We start from the raw sequence: 22,957 nt of genomic DNA, 5'->3' as shown, positions 1-22,957 counted from the left end.
CTTATGAACTTAGATATTGATGATTTGGGTCTGCTGCTTAACTGCTCAAAATGTTGTATCTTAATGAAGATATCCAACTCAATTGCCTTTCAAATGTTGGAGGGAAATTTGCATATGTTTGTCTAGGAACTGAAAAATTTGGATCAAACAAGGAAAGTAGAAGTACACGATCCTCAAGGGTGATGGCTTCTTGGGCTGGCGAAGAAGGAAAAATAGAGCTGTCATCATTTGCTAGGCCAAGCCAAGTTAAATCCTACTTCCAGCATACTGTTACAGTGAATGGTACTTCAAATCAGCACGTCTTGTCATGTGTACAGTGGTACAAAAAGGATGAAGAAATAGATGTGTTTGGAAAACCGTCACAGGTCTGGAAGCTGAAAGACACTGACAATCCCTGGTCTAGCTATTTTAGAGAATAGAAAATACATTCGCTTGTACTGTTAAGCGCACTGGCATTGATAAATTGATAGATAGTCTGATACCAAGACTATTTCATTGAAGTATTTTTTAAGTAGAAATTCATACATAGAACATAGATGATGAGACCAAAAGTCATATAGTCCAAAAAATATAATTATTTCCTGATTTATTCATTTGTAATACTCAGCCATTGGGAAACTTTAAAAGCCATTTCGGTCTCAGCTTCTGTGTTTCATGTTTTTTAAACCAAAAAAAAAATTGTAGTGTGTACACGTTTCTAGTAAGTGTAGGAGAATTATACAAAGATGCTCTTGAAATTCAATGAAGTGTTCCTAATTCCGGACGAACGTATTCACTATGAACATATTGTACTTAGCTTGCCTGATTTGCGCTGATTATCTTGGTCAAATTTATGATTTCAGTTGTTTTTTTAAGGTTTTCAAAGCGTAGTTTTCTCATGCTAGTAATACTACCCAAAACGTTACAACAGCAATGATAAACAATTTATTCGAAATGGCTAACAATAATATATCTCACGCCGTCGAAGATATATTACAAGGTTTAAGTGTTAGAAAAGCTGCCAAAAAATGGTGTATTCCTAGATCAACACTTCATGACAGAGTTATAGGAAAAGTGGTAAATTGTAAAGCAGGTAGAAAACAAATATTAAGCCCAGCAGAAGAAAGCCGTTTCGCCGCCTGGCTAATAGAACGGTCGCGTCTTGGTTTCGGTGTGTCAAAAGAAGAATTTCTGAATGCAGTGAAATCATTTGTCACCAAAACAGATCGCAAGACAATTTTTAAACAAAACAGGCCCGGTAATAAGTGGTATCGAGGTTTCTGAAAACGTAATCCTCAAGTCAAGCTTAGGGCAGCGCGCCCTCTAGATAAAAAACGGGCTAAAATCACACCTGGTGAAATATTTGACATAATACCAACCATTTGATGCATTCAATATCGTCAGATTCCAAGAGTTTCCAAAAGCAGGACGATAGACCTTGGGGCACGGCCTATGGGAAGGCCTGCTATTGTTTGTACGGTCTCGTTGCGCTTCGCATCTGTAACTATGTCCCACAGGTGCCGTGGAATCGTCTCTAGCTCGGGAATCCAAACCAAACATGCATGCTCATCGTATTTGTTCCCGTATTCTTTCGTGACCTTGAGACTCATTCCTATCGGGGGCTTAATCTTGAACTCGTGATATCCTTTTATCACTGCATTAATTATGAGAACTTTAACCATAATGAAAACAAAACTACGCGGAATCAAGTTGATCGACGAGAGTAATCACATTACATCATTTGTATGACATAAAAAGTGGGCCTTGCCTTTGGCCTGCAAATAATGCAGAAGGACTTGCACAGGGCAATAAGTATTCTGGCGATGGATATTGATTGAGGAAGAGTGCTGGTTATAGCTATGTTTGAAATCCCGAAAGGTGACTTTGAGTGCAACCACAGAATTGAGAGTCCACGAGTTCTGATAATTGATCAAGCTGCAAAGGAGGAATGTGATTGTTGCTAGCTCGAGCAGTCAAGGCTAAAGAGGCCATGGCCTTATACAATGCAGCTTGGTAATGAAATTCCGTTACTGAATCAAAAGCTAACAGAAGTTTGTGTAGAATAGGTAACGTTATCGGTAGTCGACTGTCACATCTAAATCCCACCTTGCCAAAGCCCTTAAACATTTGAGTCACAAAAAAGATCTGAGAGGGGTTTGGAAACCCATAAAGCTTATGGGAGAAACCGATGGCCGAAACATAAGTATTTACAGTTGAGGGTGCATAGTTTCGCTCAAATAGAAAGGCTATGAAGAGGGTTAACATCGTTGGTTGAATGGGTAACATAAATAACACCGAATTAAAAACTGCACTAAGGAACAGGTTATAAAGATTACATGCCCTCCTGTACACTGGTAACGAAGAAGGCTGTATAATAGATTTGATCAATGAAGCCACTACATCTCCCAATTGTGAGGCAGTAGGCGTGGGTGGATTTCTGTGGGGAATGGATTCATTGAGGCTGGTGCCATCTGCTTGAATGCGGAAACCTGCAGGCGAGATAAAGAGTCTGCTAAAAAGTTGCATTCTCCTGGAATATGCTTGGCTCGGAAAAGAATATTATACTTCCAACAGATAGCCACCAGCTTGCGAACAAATTGCATCAAGACTGCATCTCGACATGACTCTTTGTTGATGACATGAACTATGGCTTCATTGTCAGTAAAAGATAAAACGCACTGATTGCCTAGCTGTTCGCCCCACAGTTAAAGACTCAAAACTATGGGATAAAACTCTAAAATGGCAATGTTTTGACCAAGCCAGCCTTCAGGCCATTCTCCATAGCACCAATTGTTCCCACAAATAGCACCGAAGCCCAGGGATCCTGCAGCATCTGTGTAAAGATTTAACTTATGAGAGTTGACCCTGAGCAACATATGTACCTGTTTCTTCCACTTTTATAAGGCACTGGTTGTGACCATTACAAATGAGCTTTTCATCTTTGTACCAGGAGTACAATACCCCAAGTTCATCGTAAAAAATTGCAATGACTCCGATTATCAGGTTGTTCTCACTGTAACCACCGATAACATCTGGTCCATACAGAATCGCTGGAACTGGTTCGTTTTCTGGAAAACTGAAAATCAAATAATCAGTAGTTGAATCCCACTTATTTTGGAGGTATATGTTATCGTTGATCATTACTTCTGCCACAAAGAACTTGTCTTTTAAAGGATTATACTCTTCATCACTATCCAAACATTCAGTAGAACGTGCTTCATAGGTGTTGTCCCAGCCTGAGATAAGAGCATAACTCAGTCTACCAGAATACTCTGATGTTATACATGACACAAATACAACATCAAGATTTTGCTGGGATTGTCCAGAAATACATAATCTTTGGTGGATGCTTGCGATTGGCTTCCCTACTTCCTCGTTGCTGCTTTCTTTTAATTCAAGGTCTTCTCCATCTTCCTTTTCATCTTCTAATTCTTCTCCATCATCTAACTCTGGTGAGTCGTTGCCTTCTTTTAATTCAAGATCGTCTTCTTCCTTTATCTTCATCCTCTATTTTTTGCCATCATCTTCCTGACTAATAAATAAAACTTTATTTTTGAGGCGAATAGACATATTCTTCTAGAATGAAGGTTGGGTTTCTTCTCTGATTGGATCACCCTTGACGTTTCCCACTTTTGCTTTTGCAAAATTGAAAATTAGACAAGAGGGAGACCAAAGCGTCGTCAATATAGAATACAACCCTAAAGCCTCGTGTGACGTTGTTTGCGTTCGGCGAGCGGTTTGATCGACGAATAACACCTTTCTGATCAACAATCTTAAACTTTACTTTAACCTTTTCTTGTTTACATCGATTTACATTGATCAACAATAAAAAAGGGATCACAAATGGGAATCAAAGGGATCATAAAGGATCATAAAGGGTCATAAAGGATCATAAAGGTTCGACCATTTGTCCGCCAACCTCCCTTCTCTCCGCTCTCGACCATGTGCTTCTATCCCATAATTTCACTCCACAGGTAACCCATTAACATGGCTCCCCAAAAATAAACACATTTTTTACAACAATAACAACAATGTCAATTTTTTATCAGTTCTTCATGGCTCCTCGTCGGGGATTCCCGGTTCTTCCTATTCAGCTTCTAGGAGGAGGACCAACTTAGCAATTGGTCGATCCAGCGTTGAACCCTTGGAAGTACGAACCGTTACTGATCTGACGAAACCTTGATCATCCGAATGTGTAGTTATCACTTTAGCTAAAGGCCACTGACTTCGGGATGTGTCGCTGTCCTTTACTAGTACTATGTCTCCACTAACAAAGTTACGTCTCTTCCGTTGCCACTTGGGTCTTGCTTGTATGTTCTGCAGGTATTCTGTTTTCCATCTGCTCCAGAATTGATCCGTCAGATGTTGCACTCGTCGCCACCTCTTTCTGCAATACATATCCTCTGTTTGGAACTTGCCGGGTGGTGGTAAGACGATCTTTGACTTTCCGGTTAACAGCATACTTGGAGACAGCGGTATTGGAGACAGTGGATCGTTGATCGTGTCTACGGTGAGGGGACGACTATTTATAACTGCTTCAGCTTCACAAATAAATGTAGTAAGTGACTCTTCATCGAGTCTTGATCCATGTTCCTTCATCAGGGCTGCTAAGATGTTCCGAACTGACCTAATTTGTCTTTCCCAAGCTCCACCGAAATGACTGGCAGTGGGAGGGTTCTTGATCCAATCAATATCATTCTTTAGGAGTTCAGATCTAATCTTGTCGTCATCCATTTCGTCGATCGCTTTTTTCAACTCGTTCTCTGCTCGAACAAGATTGGTTCCTTGATCACTGTACAACTGTCTGATAGGACCTCTTCTTGCGACAAATCGGCGCAACGCTTGTATAAAAGAATCTGCATCCAACGAATGGGCTACTTCAATGTGTACTGCTCTACTGGATAGGCACGTAAATGATGCTCCATATCTCTTTACTTCTTTGCGTCCGATCTTGATATACCACGGCCCAAAATAATCCACGGCAGAATTAGTAAATGGTGGTGCGGCTTGCAGACGTGCATCAGGTAGGTCTGCCATCTTCTGCTCACCTACATTTCCGCGTAGGAAGCGACATCTCACACATTTGGCAAGCAAACTTCTAATCGCGTGGCCGCCACTGACAACCCAGTATCCGTTTGCACGTAGTTCGTTTAATGTGATGCCTCTTCCACTATGCTGTGTTCCTTCGTGATAATGGCGAATAATCAACGTTGTAACATGTCCCGACTTTGGGAGTATGATAGGATTTCTTATAGCATCATCTACTGCCGCTCTTCTGAGTCGCCCACCGACTCTGAGTATTCCGTTGGAATCCAAGTAGGGGTCTAACTTGTAGAGTGTACTAGACCTCATGACTGACTTCTTATCTTTGTCCAGTTTTCGACTTTCGCCTTTCGCTCGCGTTTCTATGTCCTTTAGCAATGATATGTCCTTTTCAAAGGCACTTGCTTGCGTAAGCTTGATAATTTCTGTTTCGGCTTGCTTCAAATCGCTCACTGTGACAGGACTACAACTCTGTTGGCGGTCTTCCTTTATGATGTTCTTTAACTGTTGTTTGTACTTTAGGCACCAGGCCACTACTGCTCTTGCTCTTGTCCACTTTGAGAATCTTTCTAGACGCTGTAGCACATTGCTCCTTTCTTGAACACGGTTAGCATGCACTATGACTTTCTTGACTTCTGGATTGTCATCATCCAGCTGGAGTTTACATGATGGCTGTTGAGGCCATTGTTCTTGTGACTGCCAAAGGAACTCCGGTCCACGAATCCATTTTGACTGCTCGACAAATTTTCTTGGCATCAGTCCTCTCGAACCTTCATCTGCTGGGTTCGAGGCAGACTCAACAAATCTCCAGCTGCCTGGGGACGTGAGATCTCTGATAATCTGCACCCGATTTGCTACATATACACGAAAACGTCGCGCTTCGTTACTTATGAAGCTCAACACTACTTGACTATCAGACCAGTAGAACTCTTCGAGACTTTCGTATTCTAGTTCTTTCTTTAGTGCATCAGCTACCTTTACTGATGTTGTGGCTGCTGCCAGCTCTAGCCTTGGGATGCTTACAGCTTTCTTTGGTGACACTCGTGCCTTGCCATGTCATGTTCGTCTTCTAATATCTCAATATAACGTTCGTGGACTTCTTGAAACTTAATAACTAGCTGGTCAAAATATCCCATCTCTATTTGTACGATTCTTTCGTTTTCAAGGTTAGATAACAATGGCTTGATTTTGTTCATCTGTCTGGTAATATTCGACAACGCGTACTTACGATTCTCCTTGCGTTTTTGTGTCTCAAATTCTTTACCTTTAGCTGTCGGAATCCTTTCTCTGGCACCAGTACAATTTTCTGCAGTCAAATCGCCTTCCTTTTTACCCATTGAACCGTTGAAATCCATTTCGTTGTTGTTCTCCGGGTGCTGTAGCGGCGAAATGACGACTGGCGAATTCGACATAAATTCGGTTGGAAGCGTTGGAATATTAACTGCTAAACTATTCATTAGACCAAGAAGACCAAATTCTTGAAATTCGTTCTCTATATTATCCATTTCTGCTGTCCATCGGTTGATCCTTCGCTTGGAGGCTGAACTCTCTGGTCGAACTGTGACGTTGTTTGCGTTCGGCGAGCGGTTTGATCGACGAATAACACCTTTCTGATCAACAATCTTAAACTTTACTTTAACCTTTTCTTGTTTACATCGATTTACATTGATCAACAATAAAAAAGGGATCACAAATGGGAATCAAAGGGATCGTAAAGGATCATAAAGGGTCATAAAGGATCATAAAGGTTCGACCATTTGTCCGCCAACCTCCCTTCTCTCCGCTCTCGACCATGTGCTTCTATCCCATAATTTCACTCCACAGGTAACCCATTAACACCTCGGAATCGCAAGGCTGCATAGACGTGTTTGAGAATTTTCGTAAATGTACGAGGGGCTAGTTTTTACCCAAACGGGAGACATGAAAACTCTTAAAGCGAATTTTCCCAAGTAAACCGTAAATATTTCTTGTCATTAGGATGAATAGGAATGCTAAAATAGACATCTTTTAAGTCAATTGTTGCCATAAATTCGCCTGGTTGCAACAAATGCTTGAAATAATCGATACTTTCCATCTTAAAATGGATAGTACGAACAAACTCATTGAGTGGTTTAAGATTGATGACTGGTCTAAGATCACCTGTCTCTTTGGGAACCAGGAATAAATTCGAGATAAACTCATCTGAAGGGTAGTTCGTTTTAACGATCGCTCGTTTAAAGAACAATTGTTTGACCTCAGAGGCAATTAAAGCGTGATCTGAGTCAGAAAGAAGTCGAGAAACCGGACGACGACATTTCCGTGGTTTTGTCTCGAATTCAAGACGATAGATTGTAGAATCCAAGGGTCTGTGGTGATCTTAGACCATTCATGGACTTTATGAGCTAGATTACCAGAAAAAGGAGGAACACTTACATCATTTACTTGTGTTTCTGAGCAGCAGTGTCTGACTCTGTCGACTGCTTTTTGTCGTAACGAGGCGTCGAGCGGTTCTGATTGACTTTGTTGTAATTGTTGTTGCGCCGGGCTTGGCCCGTCTTTGAAGACAAAAAATCCTTAGAGCCTTGTCCTTGACGGTTTCGGTTTCTGTTTCCACCACTTGCTCGAGTATCAGGATTCCTGGTGATCTTGACGGCAATTCGTCTACTTTCTAAGACAAGTCATCTCCTAAGAGATGAGTTGTAACTGGAGTAGAAGCGGAGCATAAAGACTGGCAGTCTCTCCTTAGAGAAGCCTCGAGCAAATCTCGCCGCTTGAGTGATGTCTGAAAACCAGTATTCCCAATGAATGCAGGAGCATCAGAAAGGGCTCCTAGGAGCTCTTGTGGTTCAAGGAGTTCTTTCTCCTTTTTGGCCTTTATAGCTGATTCAGCCAAGACACTAAAACTTGTCCAGTTTTAACAATTATTTTTTGTATTTCTTGGACGCCAAGGTCCACAGATTTTGCTTTGTGTGGAAGCTCGTTCCACAAAGGTGAATTCACCAGTGGCACGTACAAGAGCTCGCAATTCTCAGGCCTGTGATATTTCTGAAGCAGAGGCTTGTCTTCAATAGGCTCAATACTAAACGATTCATTTACTCGTTTCGCCAAAGCTTCTTTGACTTTGGAACCTTTATTCTCTTGATCATAGAAGATGGAGGGCGGGAGTTCAAATTCGGCGTCGTCAGATAATATATCGCTTGTCAAATCGCCGAGTGCGGCACTCGGATCATAGCTCAGTTGAGCACGTTTTGGTGATGGTTCATCATCCTTAACGTCTTGAGATCTCTTTACGAGGTTAGACAAATCATCTATCGCCGACACAATGGAGTCTATTCCTAATCTCTGTTGTAGAAAGGACAGCGACTCTTCTGTGAACAACTCGGTCGGCAAAGATGGACCGTCATCTTGTAGAAGCGGCAAATCGTCATGATTAACCGTATTATCTGCATTGAGAGACTCTTCGGTAGACTTCGGCATTTTTCTTCAGGCAAATTTGCTGAGAAATATAAAGGCATAGGAACAAAGTCCCTTTGATAGTCAACTCGTTTACAAAATTGTATCAAGTAAAACGAGCAAGGAACGTCAGCTTACCTTGTCCGCTGGCACAAAGAAAGGAGAGGTCTGGTCTGTCCGGCGTTCACATTATATACCTGTTTGCTAATTGCATAACAATGGTTTTCTTTGGAATGTGGCAAGTATGTGGAAAGTACGCATAATAAGAGCATCATGTGTAGTATGGTGAAAGAGAATCATCTTCTGATTACTTCTTTAATAGCATGCAAGCTCATGCCTTCTTGATATGGTTGGCGTCTGACACCCCCACCTTCTGTGAACCTGACTTGGACATATTTTCCATTTGCTCGTTTCTTTTTCCAACCCAAATAGACATATAAGGGCTTCCTCCCCTAAAGAAAACAGTTTGTTTAATTATTAACAGAAAACAAGCTTTTTGACCATTCTTACAACTTAGTGAGATAATTGCTTTTATATGATAACATTAAAAATGGTATATTAAAACAATGAATCTAATAACTATTAAGACCATGAAGGGAATATCTGTGTATGTCGTGATGCTTCCCGGCCGGAAATTATGTTTACTGTGCTTGCGTCGCTAACACGTAAAAGCACATTGCAAATTAGTTTACCTTGCTCGTTCTCGCAGAAGTTCTAGCTTTAATTCCATTAGATTTCACATGCATTATTCCAGAATTAGACGCATTTCTTTGCTTCCGTATGGCTGTGCACAGTTCTCAGATTCTTTGGTCTTGTAGCAGGAAAAAATCACCGCTGAGCACGATGTCAGAAGACGCTATTCAAACATTGAAGTTTGAAGTTTGTAGTGGCCCTCCTCGTCCATCGTAGATTTGCTAGTTTTACATGCTGCTGTTTGTAATTTCGGTTAAGTTTTCGGCGGATCAACTATAAGCAGATTTTCATTGCTTGTTGTTTTCAGACTTTCTTGAATTCCCAGCGCTAAAAGGTAGTCATCACTGAGCTCCTGGCCTGGCTCTTGGCAGGAAAGTGCAATGAGCGATTTCTTGAGGAACTGATGGAGTGTATTGGGCGTAAAATATATTAAAAGACGACAAGAGAGAGGATGAAGCTTAGACGCGCACAACTTTCAACTTACGACACACAAAACGTTGCTCGTGATTTGCTCGGTTTGTTGTTTAGAAGACTGGGGACGGCAACAAACAAGATGGCGGACAGACAGCGTGTGGACGACAGTAGTACAGCGAACCAAATTATTTAAAAGAAAGAAACTGGAACCTCCAATGTGACCTAGCTAGAACTATAGCACGGGAATTTATGAGCAAAATAGTAACATCACATATCTAAACATGAAAACTATAAGCATTCAAGTCACAAAATAGCACGATTAATCGACTTAACTGTACCTTCTTTGTTGATCGCAAGTAGGATTCGCTGCATTGCTGCGGGGCTCGATGATCTTTGTTGAAATAAGACGAGTGCTTACAGTTGAATAAAACTTCCTCTTTTGCCCATCCGCTAACCAACCTTTCGATTTCAACGCTTGAAAATTTCTTTTCTTCGTCTTTGCATTGTTTTGTTTTCGTCGTTGTTTTCATAATATTTGGAAGTGCCATTTCTGGTTCCGGTTCCATATCGTCACCCTCTCCAGCTTTTTTCGTGTTGCGTGCGACAGTTTTGAGCAGGTTGTACGGTTAATTTAGACGGAGCAATTTGAGTTGTAGGGATGTCGTGAGCGTACGCGCGTACAAGTCGTAGGCAAACGTTGTGCCGTCTAGATTGGCCTTTAAACAGTGTCCGTGAGATGTTTTCTACTGATCGCCGAAATCCACGTATTGCGCCGTTCTTCAGACAACTTTTTTATCTCTTCTCCTTGGTTAGTGATTATGGAAGGTATTCTAGCCATATACATGACTTTATCTAGCACACTTCGGGTTCCACAACCAACAACTGCACACAAAACCATGTTGCTTCGCTTCGTTCGCTTATGTTTGTTTACAATACATGTGCACCAATATGGCGGCCGATTGCTAGTAGATCACGTGACTGAATACGATCTATATAACTTAAGCTGCAGAACGCCAACGCGTGCGACACCGTCGAAAAAATTGAAGCGCTTCAACCTTCTATTGTATCATTATTTCGTGTTTGTCTAGCATCTTAATCAATGAACACCCCCGTCTTAGAGTGAAACGACGTCTTTTTGGAGCGGTTTACTTAAAAACAGAATCAGCAAAGATAAGCTTTTGGCGTAGCTGTTTTCTGTGCTAGGTGTAAAACAAGCGCATTTTACTGAAACTTGGGTAAACTTACATATGTGGCCCAAACAGTCCTCAAGCAATAAATTTTCTGCACAGTCAAAAGTGGCGAATTAAGTTTTTAGTAAATGACGTCGTTTACTCAAGCCTATTGTCCTTGTCGCTTGCAACCCAAAATTTCTTTGTGATAATTTTTGGTGGAGTAGTTTTATGTTATCAATATTCTCCCGAATGTTCCCTCATAATGTTCCCTCCCCACTATTTAGGATGCACCCCATCCCCCCCCCCCCCCCCCCTCTCAGTTCTCTTATTTGAAGTAATCTGACATATAAGTATTTGTATGCTATATAAATCAAAATACAGTGAAGTCTCTAAAACAATGAAAGACGAATGCACTTTAGTAGACCCTAACGATTTTTCTCAGATTAAGTGCAATGGAATGCAAAGTAAAGTCATTTTACTGCCAAAAAAAAAGTATGTCGAGGTAGAGATTATAACAAGGAAAAAAGACAAAGAAAACAAAGATCTTTGATCAGCGTCTACCTAGTCTTCTTTGTGTTCGTGGTGGACGGTTGCAAGATCTGAAGGCCCTACTTTGCATTGCACAATGGCGTGTTTGCCTTGGGGCCTTGTCATCCTTCTCAATTTCTGTTCCATGTAACAATTTTTCGCAAACGCCTTGGCCCTTTCGCTCTCATAAAATTTTTTATCTTTTCTTTCTCGGAATTTAGGGGGATTTACAGTTTCCCTTTTTCCCATTTAATTTGTTTTGCCCAAATACGCGATGTAAGAGTATTGACGTCTTTTTCTTAATTTCTTGACCCTTAATTCTTCCACTAACACTGTGCGAAAAGTAAAATTTTCGGTCTCATAATATATAAAAAAACACTTCAAAACCGTTTTTTCTCATCTTTTAAGCTGCTGATGTCGGGAACATGAACATATGTTATAACCAGCTAAAAAAGAATTCGAATACCTTGGTCGAAGTATAGTATATGAACCAGTATACTATAGACATTTATTAACGAGACGTAGGTCATATAAGAAAACCACGGCGTGATTTCTCAACCCTTATTTTATATGAGTCTTCATATTTTAAAAATATTTTAAAAGTATAATTGTTAAATAAGTATTAGGATTTGAATTTGAATAACTTAGGAACCGTGGATTCAGTTAATATAAAAGTGCCAGTTCTTTGGAAGAGTTGCTGATATCGGGAACATGTAACTCAGTCTAAAAAAGTCAAAAATCCGAATACTTTGGTGATGCATCGAGTGTGAACGGTATACTCTAGACACATTTTTAACGAAGGGTATGTCTTATAAGAAAACCAAAGCGTGATTTAGTACGCCACGTTTTCTGAAGTATCCGCAACGAAAACTTAAGGTGAACAACACATTTGTAATGCGTATCGAATACTTCAGTTTGACAGCCGGTTAGGGTGAGGTTTTCGATGTCTGAATATTATCGAAAATTCGGTCTTTCGCACAGTGTAAGTCCGCGATTTGTTCTTCTCCTATTTCGTCGTCTTCAACTTTTTCATAAGTCTTCTTTCTTCTTTTTTCTTTCTCCTTCTGCTTCATTTCTTTCTTCTGCTGCTGCTTTTCTTTTTTTTTCTTTCTTTTCTTCTTTCTTCGAGTTTCCAAAAGCGAATTCCTTTATGCAAGTTTTAAAATGCTTTAGACTTTTGGGGCCAAGTCTTTTTACACATACATTAATACATACATACATACATATATGCATGCAGACAGACAGACAGACAGAGAGATACACCTTTATTTAAAAACGATAATTCCGTAAGTATAAAACTTTTTTACATGGAAGTCGTTATGAATATGATCAGTAAAATATAAATATATTATCCTAAAAGCTAAGTTGAAAATTTTTATAACAAAGAAATGATTTAAATAACAAAGAGAAAAATTCTACTGAGCACTGCCGGCACGCTATCTCAACAGACGTTTTTAAAATTCATTCTGCTACACTTCTTTCTTCTTCTGCTGCTTTTCTTCTTTTCTTATTTCAGAACGAGTTTCCAAAAGCGAATTCCTTTATGCAAGTTTTAAAATGCTTTAGATTCAGGGCCGAGTTTTTCCTCATCTATCTTTATTCCAATCTCGTTATTTTCTTGAGCTTGAAGCATCTGTCGTGAACCAATTAACATGAACTCATTCTTTGCTATATTAAGACTTAACCTATTTGCTTTAAGCCAGTAGTTAAGATTGAAGAGTGCACAGTTCATTCTAATTTGGAGATATTTTCTTCGATTGTTATTATGACATGCCTCGTTCTAGTAAAGTGAAATACAGACTGAACCATCCTTGTTATAACGTGCGTCGCTCTATAAAGTAAAATAAAGTAAAATCCATCTTTATTACTTATTATTGATACTACAGTCAACTCCGACACACACGGACCGAAACATAAACATAAACTAATCAATCGCTATATAACGATATGCCTTATTTTACAATCTCTTACAATATTTAGTTTTTTTCATGACCATACTAGAACGAAAATACATAAAAATTACAATGTTTTTATAGCCATTTTATTTAAATACACCAAATTAATGATATTATAATGATCAGTTTCAAATACCTTTGTCAACATCACAAAATAACATTTTTATTGTTCATCGTTGAGACATATCAATGTCTTTTTTCAGAATGCTTAAGGATAGTGGGTACAGTTGTCACGGCGCACTTTTACTGCGCACATAATGTAATCCACAGGAACTCCAATATTTCAAAAATAAAAACAACAAAACGAAATAAATGCGTGATCATTGTTGTCATTTATTTTAATTGAAATTTTTTCATGGGTGTCTGTTGGGATAGTTTAATAGTACTGTGAAAATGAAAGTGAAAGTTGTGAAAAGGAGAAAACGATAACTAGATTTGTCAGAAATAGAGTACTGGTGAAGCGACAAAAACTAGACGAAAATTATCAAGCAGCGGAGCAACCTGAAAACAAACACAAAATTATAATTGAAGGAAGGCGAATTATTGAGTTAGATTACCTGATGGAGCAGTTATAAAGTGGATGTAGTGAATGTAAAGAAGCACTTTCTGAATTGATCGACAAAAGAAAAAGCTTTGACTTGGTAGTTTGTTTTACATTCAATGCCAAAGCGGAGTTTTAAACTCCGTTCTCTCGGAAAAAACTCACCGCGATCCCCGCAAAAAGAAATCAGGCCCGCCTATATGGGACATCAATAAGAAGTTAGCAACAGGTGAGCTATCAAGACTGTTTCTCTATCTACTTATTGTTGTATATATCAAGTGTTTTGATTGTTTTTGGTCGGTTTGCGTGCGAAAATTGAAACTCATCTGCCTCACAATGGAGTGGAGAGGAGTGCGGCTGCGGACTGAAACATTGCATCATTATTATTTATCATTTATTTTTAGCTGCTATGCATACTGGTCTTGGTGCAACTGGTATTAATAAATTAGTTTCATCATTGAATATACCCTGGATTAACAGAAAAACGTACAAAAAAAGAGAAGACGAAGCAAGCCAAGGAATAAATACTGTTGCTGAAGTATCTTGCAAAGAAGCAGTTAGGGAAGAAGTTGAAAAAGTGTTAGAGCACTCTTAATCTATGTAAGAAATCTGGCTTCTGCATTTTGCGAGAATATTATGATAGTGGTAGTAAATGTTAAAATGGAAATGATATATCTGTGAAATGGTTGGAGAAGGGTTTTTGAAATAATTCAGGAAATTTATGATGGCTACTATTTTTTGTAACCAACAATTTAGTCTTACTAAAACTTAAATAATTGAACAAAGAGTGGGTTGGAATAACCTGTAAAAACACAATATATATATTTAAATTATAGCACAGAACAGTGCAATATTGATGCAAGCATTTATGCTGGATGGCAAAAGAGAGGATCTAGACGAGCCTATAATAGTTTATCTGGTATGTAGGTTGACATCAATATTAGAAACAATTTCAGGAGAAAATATTTAAAAAATATTGTAAAAGTAAGAATGAAGTTATTGATAAACAACAAAGGGTTCAGGAAGAAGGATTGTAACAATATACTTTATTTGAGCTTTATTGATGGAAACTGTCAATGATCAAATATGTTATTAAATGTATCTACATCAATACATTAATAAGTATATAACGTGACTATAATCTTTTTTTTTTACAGGCCATGCAACAATGATAGGTTCAAAATATAAAAAAGTCCTTGCCTACAAAGTCAAGTCAAAACGCTGCAGGAAATGTGAAAAAGGAAAAATTACAAAGAAACCCCAAAACCATATATGTGCCATGAACTGGACAGGTTCTGCAAAAGCCAGAAGAGCCTGCTTTGGGAGTTGAACTTTTCAAAGACCTGACAGGTAAATTTCCCTTTATTTATAAGTTAATGGGTTCATTTTGAACTTGATAATATTATTAATGTTTATTATGTAATAGTAATAGTGCTATATGTACCAAATAAATAATTATAAGTACGTAATGAGTAAAGTGTTTAAATTAATTTTCTTAAATTGATAGGGAGTGTAGAAACTACCCAAATGGATGATACAACGAAGACCGTACAATACGGTATTGGTAACATTATCTTGAATGGAGATACTACTACAGTATCTCACATTCAACATTTTCAATCACGAAATGACATCCGGTAAGAAGGATCGTCAAACATCATTACCTTCCGTGACGGATCGTCACGACCTGTAACGACCCGTCAACATTTTCGAGGAACCCTAGATGATATGCTTTTGAAAATTTCTAAGTGCCTTCATTTTCATTTGCATATTCACATTACGGCTCACTTCCTGTAATGTATCTGTATTGGGTTCCCTGTCTTTTTCACGAAATGACATCCGGTGAGACGGATCGTCAATTTTTCATGACGATCCGTCTCATTTCGTGTGTATTGGACAACCCTCAACTGTTGTCAAGTTTGCAAAAGTTGGCATTACACATGCAGTGCTCTTCTACCATGGAAATGCGTACAGATTGGAGAAGGTAATTTTCTGCACAATGAAAAAACACTGCTCAAAATTATTAAACACTCAAGCCAGTTCAATATATTTGACTTACAGTCAAACAAGCTCACGCGTTGACCCCCAGAGTCGATTAATGAAATCATTAGTCAATTATTTCTTTTATAGATTGCAGCATGTTCTTCATTCTGCTGGTAGACTTATTACTTTGACTAAAAAATATGATCATATTACTCTATCTTTAATTGAATTACATTGGTTGCCTGTTACGCAACGTATTATATTTAAGATAGCTCTTGTTACGTTCAAAGCTTTGAATAATTTAACACCATGTTATATTAGAGATCTGATTTCGTCTTATCAGCCGTCTCGTTCTCTTCGTTCTTCTACGAAGAATTTATTGCAAATTAACAAATATAATCGTAAGTATTATAGGGGATGGGGGTTCCAAAACAACGACCACCGCAGGATTACCCGTCTAAAGTGAATTCCTCGATTCGTGCCGTTATTACCCGCATCCCGCGTCTATGTAGTTAAATATGTTAGTCTATATATGGAGTATGAAGAATGTAAAGAGTTTGTTTATGACTTCTGTATAAAGTGCTTGGAACCCAAGTTTAAACCCACTAAACCAAATAAGTATATTTGTTGTAGTAAGAAAATGCAAATAGAAGACGACACGTCAGCACAGTGTTACGAGTGTGGTAAGAATATTCGTAATGCCGTACCAAATGCTACCAGAGAGCAGTATTACGCTAATGGAGGTCGTAAGAAAACACCTTATAAGAGAATAAAATACTTTAGGGACTGGATGAGTCATATCCAAGGTTATCGACCGGTATATTTAAACAACGAAGTAAAGAAGAAAATCATTGAAAAAATTAAAGCTAGGGAAATATTACAAAGCTATTCCCTATCTTTTGTCTGAAATTACCGGTAAGTCTATTCCCGAGGTTTCTGATATGAGCAGAGCCGAGTGGATGTTTTGTCGGCTGGATAAGGATATTCCTTATTACCCTGACGTAATCTACGAAATATTTTACAAAATAGACCCCAACCACCCCCTGTTAGGATGGATTCCGAGAAAATAAAAATGCAAAACTGGCGTTTATTTTGCCAGATACCCCACTGGGGAATGCATCGCGCAGAACACCAAGCTATCCCCAGTGGGGTTTTTTGCATTTTGGGCTTACGGGGCTTATTTCATCCCGCGCCAGAGGCCCTCTAGTACATACACATATATCTTTCTTACGACCCACCAGAGGGTGAACTCCGGGCACCGTCCCGAGACACCCCCTGACTTTTCCAACTTTTCCTCACGAAACCCCCCATCGCGGGGTTGAATCGCACTTTCTATTTTTTCTTTTCCACCCCTCCCCCCGCGGTTGCTGTGAGTGGGGGAGGCTTTTTTTTCACTCACAGCAACCGGTCCAAATGTGTCTGCAGCGAGGCTTGAACTCGGGACTCTGGTCCTCCCCAGATCCAAAGTCCACGATCACAAGCGAACGCAAGACACACAGGACGCTTACGTATGTGAAAATTATTATATTTATGTCTTGCATTCTAATTTGCATATTTTCTAGACTGTCGTTCGATATGTAAATAGAATCCTGTCACGCTTTTTTCAAAGCAGATGTTTACTGAGCGAGTTTTCTTTGAAGCTCTTCTTTTGCCTCCTGGTAGATCTTTTTGCGAGATTCCTCGGAAATATCTTTTACGACTGTTTTTTTGTTCCTTATGTCCGACTCTAATTTCTCGTACTTTTCCTCTTCAGCTAAGATAAGCGAGAATTCTACGTCGTCTATCTTTCTGTCACGCAAAGCCTTTGAGACAAGATCTGTAATTGTATTTACTTTAGCCCTTGACAGAGCTATTGTCGTGTCATGCTTGGATATTTTACTTGACAACTGTTTCATAATGCCCGTAGCAACAGCCGAAATGATACCACAGGCTGCCCCAACGCCGGCCAAAGGAACTCCAACAATTATTCCCGGCCCAGTAAGCGAAGTAGCAACGCCAGGAGCCCGTTAACACTACGGATATGGATCCTGAAGTTATCGCAATCTTATGTAGCGTACTCCGGGCTATGACGTATTTCTTCCTAACTTTTTCGTAGTGTTTTGTTTGCCCTTCCAAGTAAGCCAGTATTAAATTTGCTTTGTTAAGTCTGAAATTCTCTGCGTTTAATTCGTTAGGCGTAGTATAGGGAAGATCTGGGTACAACTTAGGTGCTGATGGTATAACATCCATTATATATACTAATGTACGACGCTTTTGGGAATGATATTGAGGAGCAGCCACATCATGACAACAGGGACTACTGGAACTGGAGAGCATTTAGGAAGATGTTTCCGCATGCAGACCCTAGTAAGTTTGAAAGAAGACCCGACGGGATTTACTTCGACGGTGAAAGAATGTACAGTAATGCGGACTTGGAGCCAAAGGCGACCGCCGAGCATCCTAAGATTTTACCACCCGGCCACGTTGAATATAGGAAGACGGTAGAAAAGGAGCCAAACTTCCCAAAGAATCTATTCCCGACAACAGAGGATTACCCATTTTACGACAACAAAGGTGGAGCGGATGACTTTGCTAAGATGGTTACCTTTTTGGAGATTCCCGTGGGTCCTACGACTTTCAAGACAAAGGTCAGAGACATCTTTAGAGAAACTGCCATGAAACATAACGTCCTGAAGTGGAACAGCTGCGCATTCGAAGCGCCTGAGAGACTTTAGGAGAAGACTTCTCCGACGAAGTGCTTAGCAGTCGCAGTTTGGACTTCTTAGCCGCAAAGAAAAGAAACGGTTGGAAATCCACGCCGGAGGAGTTCAAAGACATAGCTAAAGCTTGCGTAGAGCACAGTCATGGTGGCCTGTGGAACATGGAATACGACGAAGACGAATACGTGTCGCTGGATATGAAACATTGTTACCCCGCAAGCTTCAAAGGTCTAGGAGATTGTAAGGAATATTACGACCGTTACGGACATCCAGATTCGCAGTTCTTCCGCGTTGCGTTGGATGGTCGCTACGTCGCCCCAGCAACGGGGTTCGTACGGTTGACCACCTGGAAATTAGCAGCGGGTCTGCACCCCATAATCTATGCGTGGTACGGAAAGCACCTGCAGGAGAAAGAATGGATACCCATACCCCTATTGAAGTTCTTTGAAGAGCGCAAACTTTTAAAATACACAGCGCATGAAGCCATACTTTGTCACAGCGCCTTTACGCAGTGGTTACCGGAGCATAACCCCACAGCGCGCGTGGTCATAGGTAAATTCACGCAGGGCGCTAAGGAAGGAGAGAAACACATGCAGCAGCGCCTGATAACGGACGAAGGCGAGTTAAGCTTCCTCATCAAGCGCGCGCATGACAAAGGAACGATGGTGTCTGTAGAGAAATGGGACTACCTTGTCGACGATAAACTACATGAATGGAATGCGCTGTGTTATTACCAGGACCATCGGCCGCAGTATTACCATCTGCGTGCCAGCATGCTTGCCTACGCGCATATCAACCTTCTCGCAATGCTGTTAAGATTTGACAAAGAAGATATCCCCCGCGTAGCCACGGATTCCTTATACGTAAAGCCTAGCGTGTTGGAAAAGATGAAAGAATTCTACACTGCCGATGAACTTGCAGAAAGTGGCCAATGGCGCGTCAAAGATGAGGAGATAAGGTCTTGGAGGGCACGTGTAGAATATCACGGCGAGCACACCCAGGGCACCGTAACGCCTACCAAAGAGCCTCTACCTTCAGTTGCCGACCCTATTTCCTATCAACGCTTTTCCTATCTGTACGGTACCGGCGGCAGTGGTAAAACTACGCGCGTGTTAGAACTCTTTCCTAAGATAAAGGTGCTAACTCCAACGCATCGTTTGGAAAGAGAACTCTGCGAAATGGGCCACGACGCGCAGACCTACCACAGCTTCTTCCGTTGGAATGGACAAAAATGGGTACCTGAAGCCATCCACGACATACCTCCGGTGATACTTTGGGATGAGATTTGCACCGTTCCTTTAGAAATCCTCAAAGAATTCGTAGACTTCCTCCGCGGAAAATGCCAAGTAATATTCGCCGGAGATCCATGCCAGCCTCCTCCAATAGCCGGAGAGATGCCCCACGAATGGCTGAAAGATTTCGTAGACCATGCGGAGGAAATTAACACAGATTACCGCAGCAAGGATCAAGTAAGGAACCTGAAAGCGGAATTAAGGGGGCTCAGTGACGCCGAGCAATGCAAGACGCTGCGCAAACGTGTACGAGCGAAGTCCTACGAGGACTTCCTTTACACATGGCATCCAAAGGATCTGGTGCTGAGCAGCAAACGCGCAGCACAGTCTCACATACAAAAGGATTTGCTAAATATACACCGAGAGCGCTTCCCTACACATCCCGTGCCCGTTTGTTATAAACCCCACAACACCCGCATGCAGCGCCGCGACGTCTGCGTACCCGGTACCGACATCCAACTGCAAAATGCGGTAACGCATGATAAAGCCTGGGTGCCCATAGAAAAGGTGGAAAAAATAACCTCCCATCCAGACTGGCGCTTGGGCTATTGCATGACAGTCCACAGCGCGCAAGGGCTTACCATAAGAGAAACCTTATGGATCATAGACCAGCGGCTGTGTTGGAGCAACCTTATCTACACCGCCGTAAGCCGCGTAGAATATGCCAAACAGTTAAAAAGAGCCTGGGGGCCGCAACTGCGTTACGACCGCACCCCAGAAGACATAGCAAAGGAGAACATTGCCAAGAAACTCCTTCGCTACAAAAGACACGACGAAGAGAAGGGTCATGTCTTTGACTTATGCGTGGACGACGTCTATAAGAAAGGGGCAAGGTGTGCCAAATGTAACATACCTCTACTATGGAGGTTTGACCCGAATGACGATCAGCAGTTCTCCGTGGATCGCATAAATAATAAACGCGGGCACTGCAGAGGCAACGTAAGGCTAACATGCCTAGAGTGTAATCGGGCGCGAGGAGCAGCACTACTCTGAGTCTTTGGGGACTATGAGCAGCTCTTCCTTGACGAATCCGCGACTTGGACCATTTAGGTAATACAACACGGGTTGCCCTTCCTTGGTGACGGACTTCGAAATCTCATGCGTTTCCAAAGACCAGTTAGGATCCGTGGCTCTCTTACTGCCACCTTCGAGTTCCCCCGGCTGATAGAGGTATCTGACCACTATGTTGCGGGGGAGCTTTTTTTCCTTCAGTCCGACCGCCCTTGAACTTCTGACGTAGGACTTGTGCTCCACGTGTTTCTTTTTTATCGCATCCTTGGGTTTCATTCCCGTAGCCCTGGCCGCCTCGTTATTTAAAGCCGCGACGACCTGGGGGAGCCTCTGAGTCCATTCCCTGTTGCGTTTGGAGGGATCTTCCAGCTCTTTCCAATACTGGTACCCAAAGAGACGCTCAGCCAGGGTTTTATTGAATCTTTCGACGATGCTCTGACCCCTGTGGTACTCTACTTCGGCTCTCCTAATTTTAGTGCTGTGGTCTTTCAGGGTCTTAGTAACCACACCCATGAACTCCGTCCCCGCATCCACTTGCAGCAGCTTAGGCCATTTCAAGACGCGCTTATAAATCCTACCTAGGGCTTCTGCGACTTCCCCAGAATCCTTACTGGTTATGGGTTCGGCGTCCTTGTATCTGCTTGCGATATCAACTACGGTCAAAGCGTACCTATAGGTCTTTCTTCTCACCTTGTCGTGCGGTAAGAAAAGCAAATCCGCCTGATGAACTTCATTAGGGGTATTTACGGTAAAGCTGGGCCTGGGAATGTACTTGGGCACGGGAAGATAAACCTGCCAGAGGGTTTGTTTTCTTAGCCAGTTCTTAGCCGTTTCTTCTGATACCCTGGCCGCGGTCGCGAGTTTCTTAATAGCTGACGCTCCTCTCCAATAGCCTTCGGGCCCATAGTAAATCCTTTTAAGTTTGTCCTCTGTTCGACCCATTATATGAATTCCAAAACAAGATTGATCTTTCGCCCGTTGAAATCCACCGTCTCTCCGTCCACTTTAATGGTGATGTTTATGCTTTCTACCAAATGAGACAAGTCATAGCTCAAAGAAATGGGAGTGTATTCTACTGGGTCAAATGGATTACCTTTGGGTAGAAACTTGGACATAAGAGAAGACTTTTCCCCATTGCTGTAACTATTGACCAAGTCGCAATAGACTTCGTAAGAGGATGCGACTTTCCATTTCACGGGTATGGCTGTGTCGGTAATTGTCTTGCCCGAGGCACATAATAAAGATCCTAATGGGTCAGACTTTCCAAAAGTTACTGAATAGTTTGGCATATTATGTTTGAGGGTCATTTCGTGCGGCAATCCTGTGGTGAGAGTATAACCGCGCTTGGCGAGCTCCTTAGCAAGGGTGATTGGCGTGTAATGTCCATCAGGGTAGCATTACGCCTTGATAATTGCCGCCGCCTTTATGCTCAGTGACCAAGGCATTGACTAGATTATACCAAGAATTGTACAAAGAGCAACTTATGAGCCGAACCTTATGGGCTTTGATGGGGGGATTCAGATAAGTGGTAAAGTCATTCTTGTCGCTTTCCAAAAAGACGATCATTATATTCTAGGCGCCAAAGGCGCCACTGCTTATACTAAATGCGCCAAAGCTACGCCTCCAGCCAGCCCTGCGACTCCTACGAAAACCAACTCACTATCTTTTTGTTTCTTAGAAGGCTGGTAGTAATTCTTGAAGTGAGGCTTTCTTAACCTAAAGTCGGGGTGTGCTTGCGCATAAAGTTTGAAGGCGTAGTCTGTGTTTTCGAAGTTCTTATCCGCCTGCATCTTGTCTTGGTAGTTCTTGTCCAACCAATCCCTGTAAGCTTGTCTTTTTTCATTCCAAGCCGCCACGTCTCGCTGATATTTCTCCAGCGCTAATGTCGTGCCTCTTCCTTTCGGCGGCTAAATCTCCCCTTTTGTCGCCTCTGACTAATCTATCCAAATACTGACCACCATAATTAGCTCCAGTGAATGCTAAAGCTGCAATAACTCCACCTGCGACCACGCTAGCCATTTATACATTAGGCAGGTACTTTTCCTTCCGTAGGTAATCCTTTACCATGATAGCCCCGCCTACGGCGGCGGTCATCTTAGCAAAATTAGCGAAGCTCTTGCTTGGGTCTTCAGTAAAGTCTTCTTTGAGCACTTTCTTACCTACCCAACCAATACCAGCAACGATGGAAGTAATAATGGCTGCCTCTTCAACAGTT

General features: G+C 41.3%; 1 protein-coding gene across 1 annotated transcript; it reads right to left on the bottom strand.

The window, feature by feature from the left end:
* Positions 1-4,065: 4,065 nt before the first annotated feature.
* Positions 4,066-6,527, bottom strand: LOC148909323 (uncharacterized). Its single transcript, XM_089034085.1, has 2 exons — positions 6,046-6,527; positions 4,066-5,932 (listed from the first exon to the last, which is right to left on the bottom strand). The coding sequence occupies exons 1-2, from the start codon at positions 6,525-6,527 to the stop codon at positions 4,066-4,068; spliced, it is 2,349 nt and encodes a 782-aa protein (XP_088890211.1).
* Between the last annotated feature and the right edge of the window lie 16,430 nt (positions 6,528-22,957).

The sequence above is a fragment of the Actinia tenebrosa genome, unplaced genomic scaffold (assembly GCF_029948245.1).
Source record: "Actinia tenebrosa isolate PJP-AT-01 unplaced genomic scaffold, QUT_ActTen_1.0 PGA_scaffold2__45_contigs__length_23673736, whole genome shotgun sequence".
Taxonomy (NCBI): Eukaryota; Metazoa; Cnidaria; class Anthozoa; order Actiniaria; family Actiniidae; genus Actinia; species Actinia tenebrosa.
This window is presented reverse-complemented; position numbering and strand designations above follow the sequence as displayed.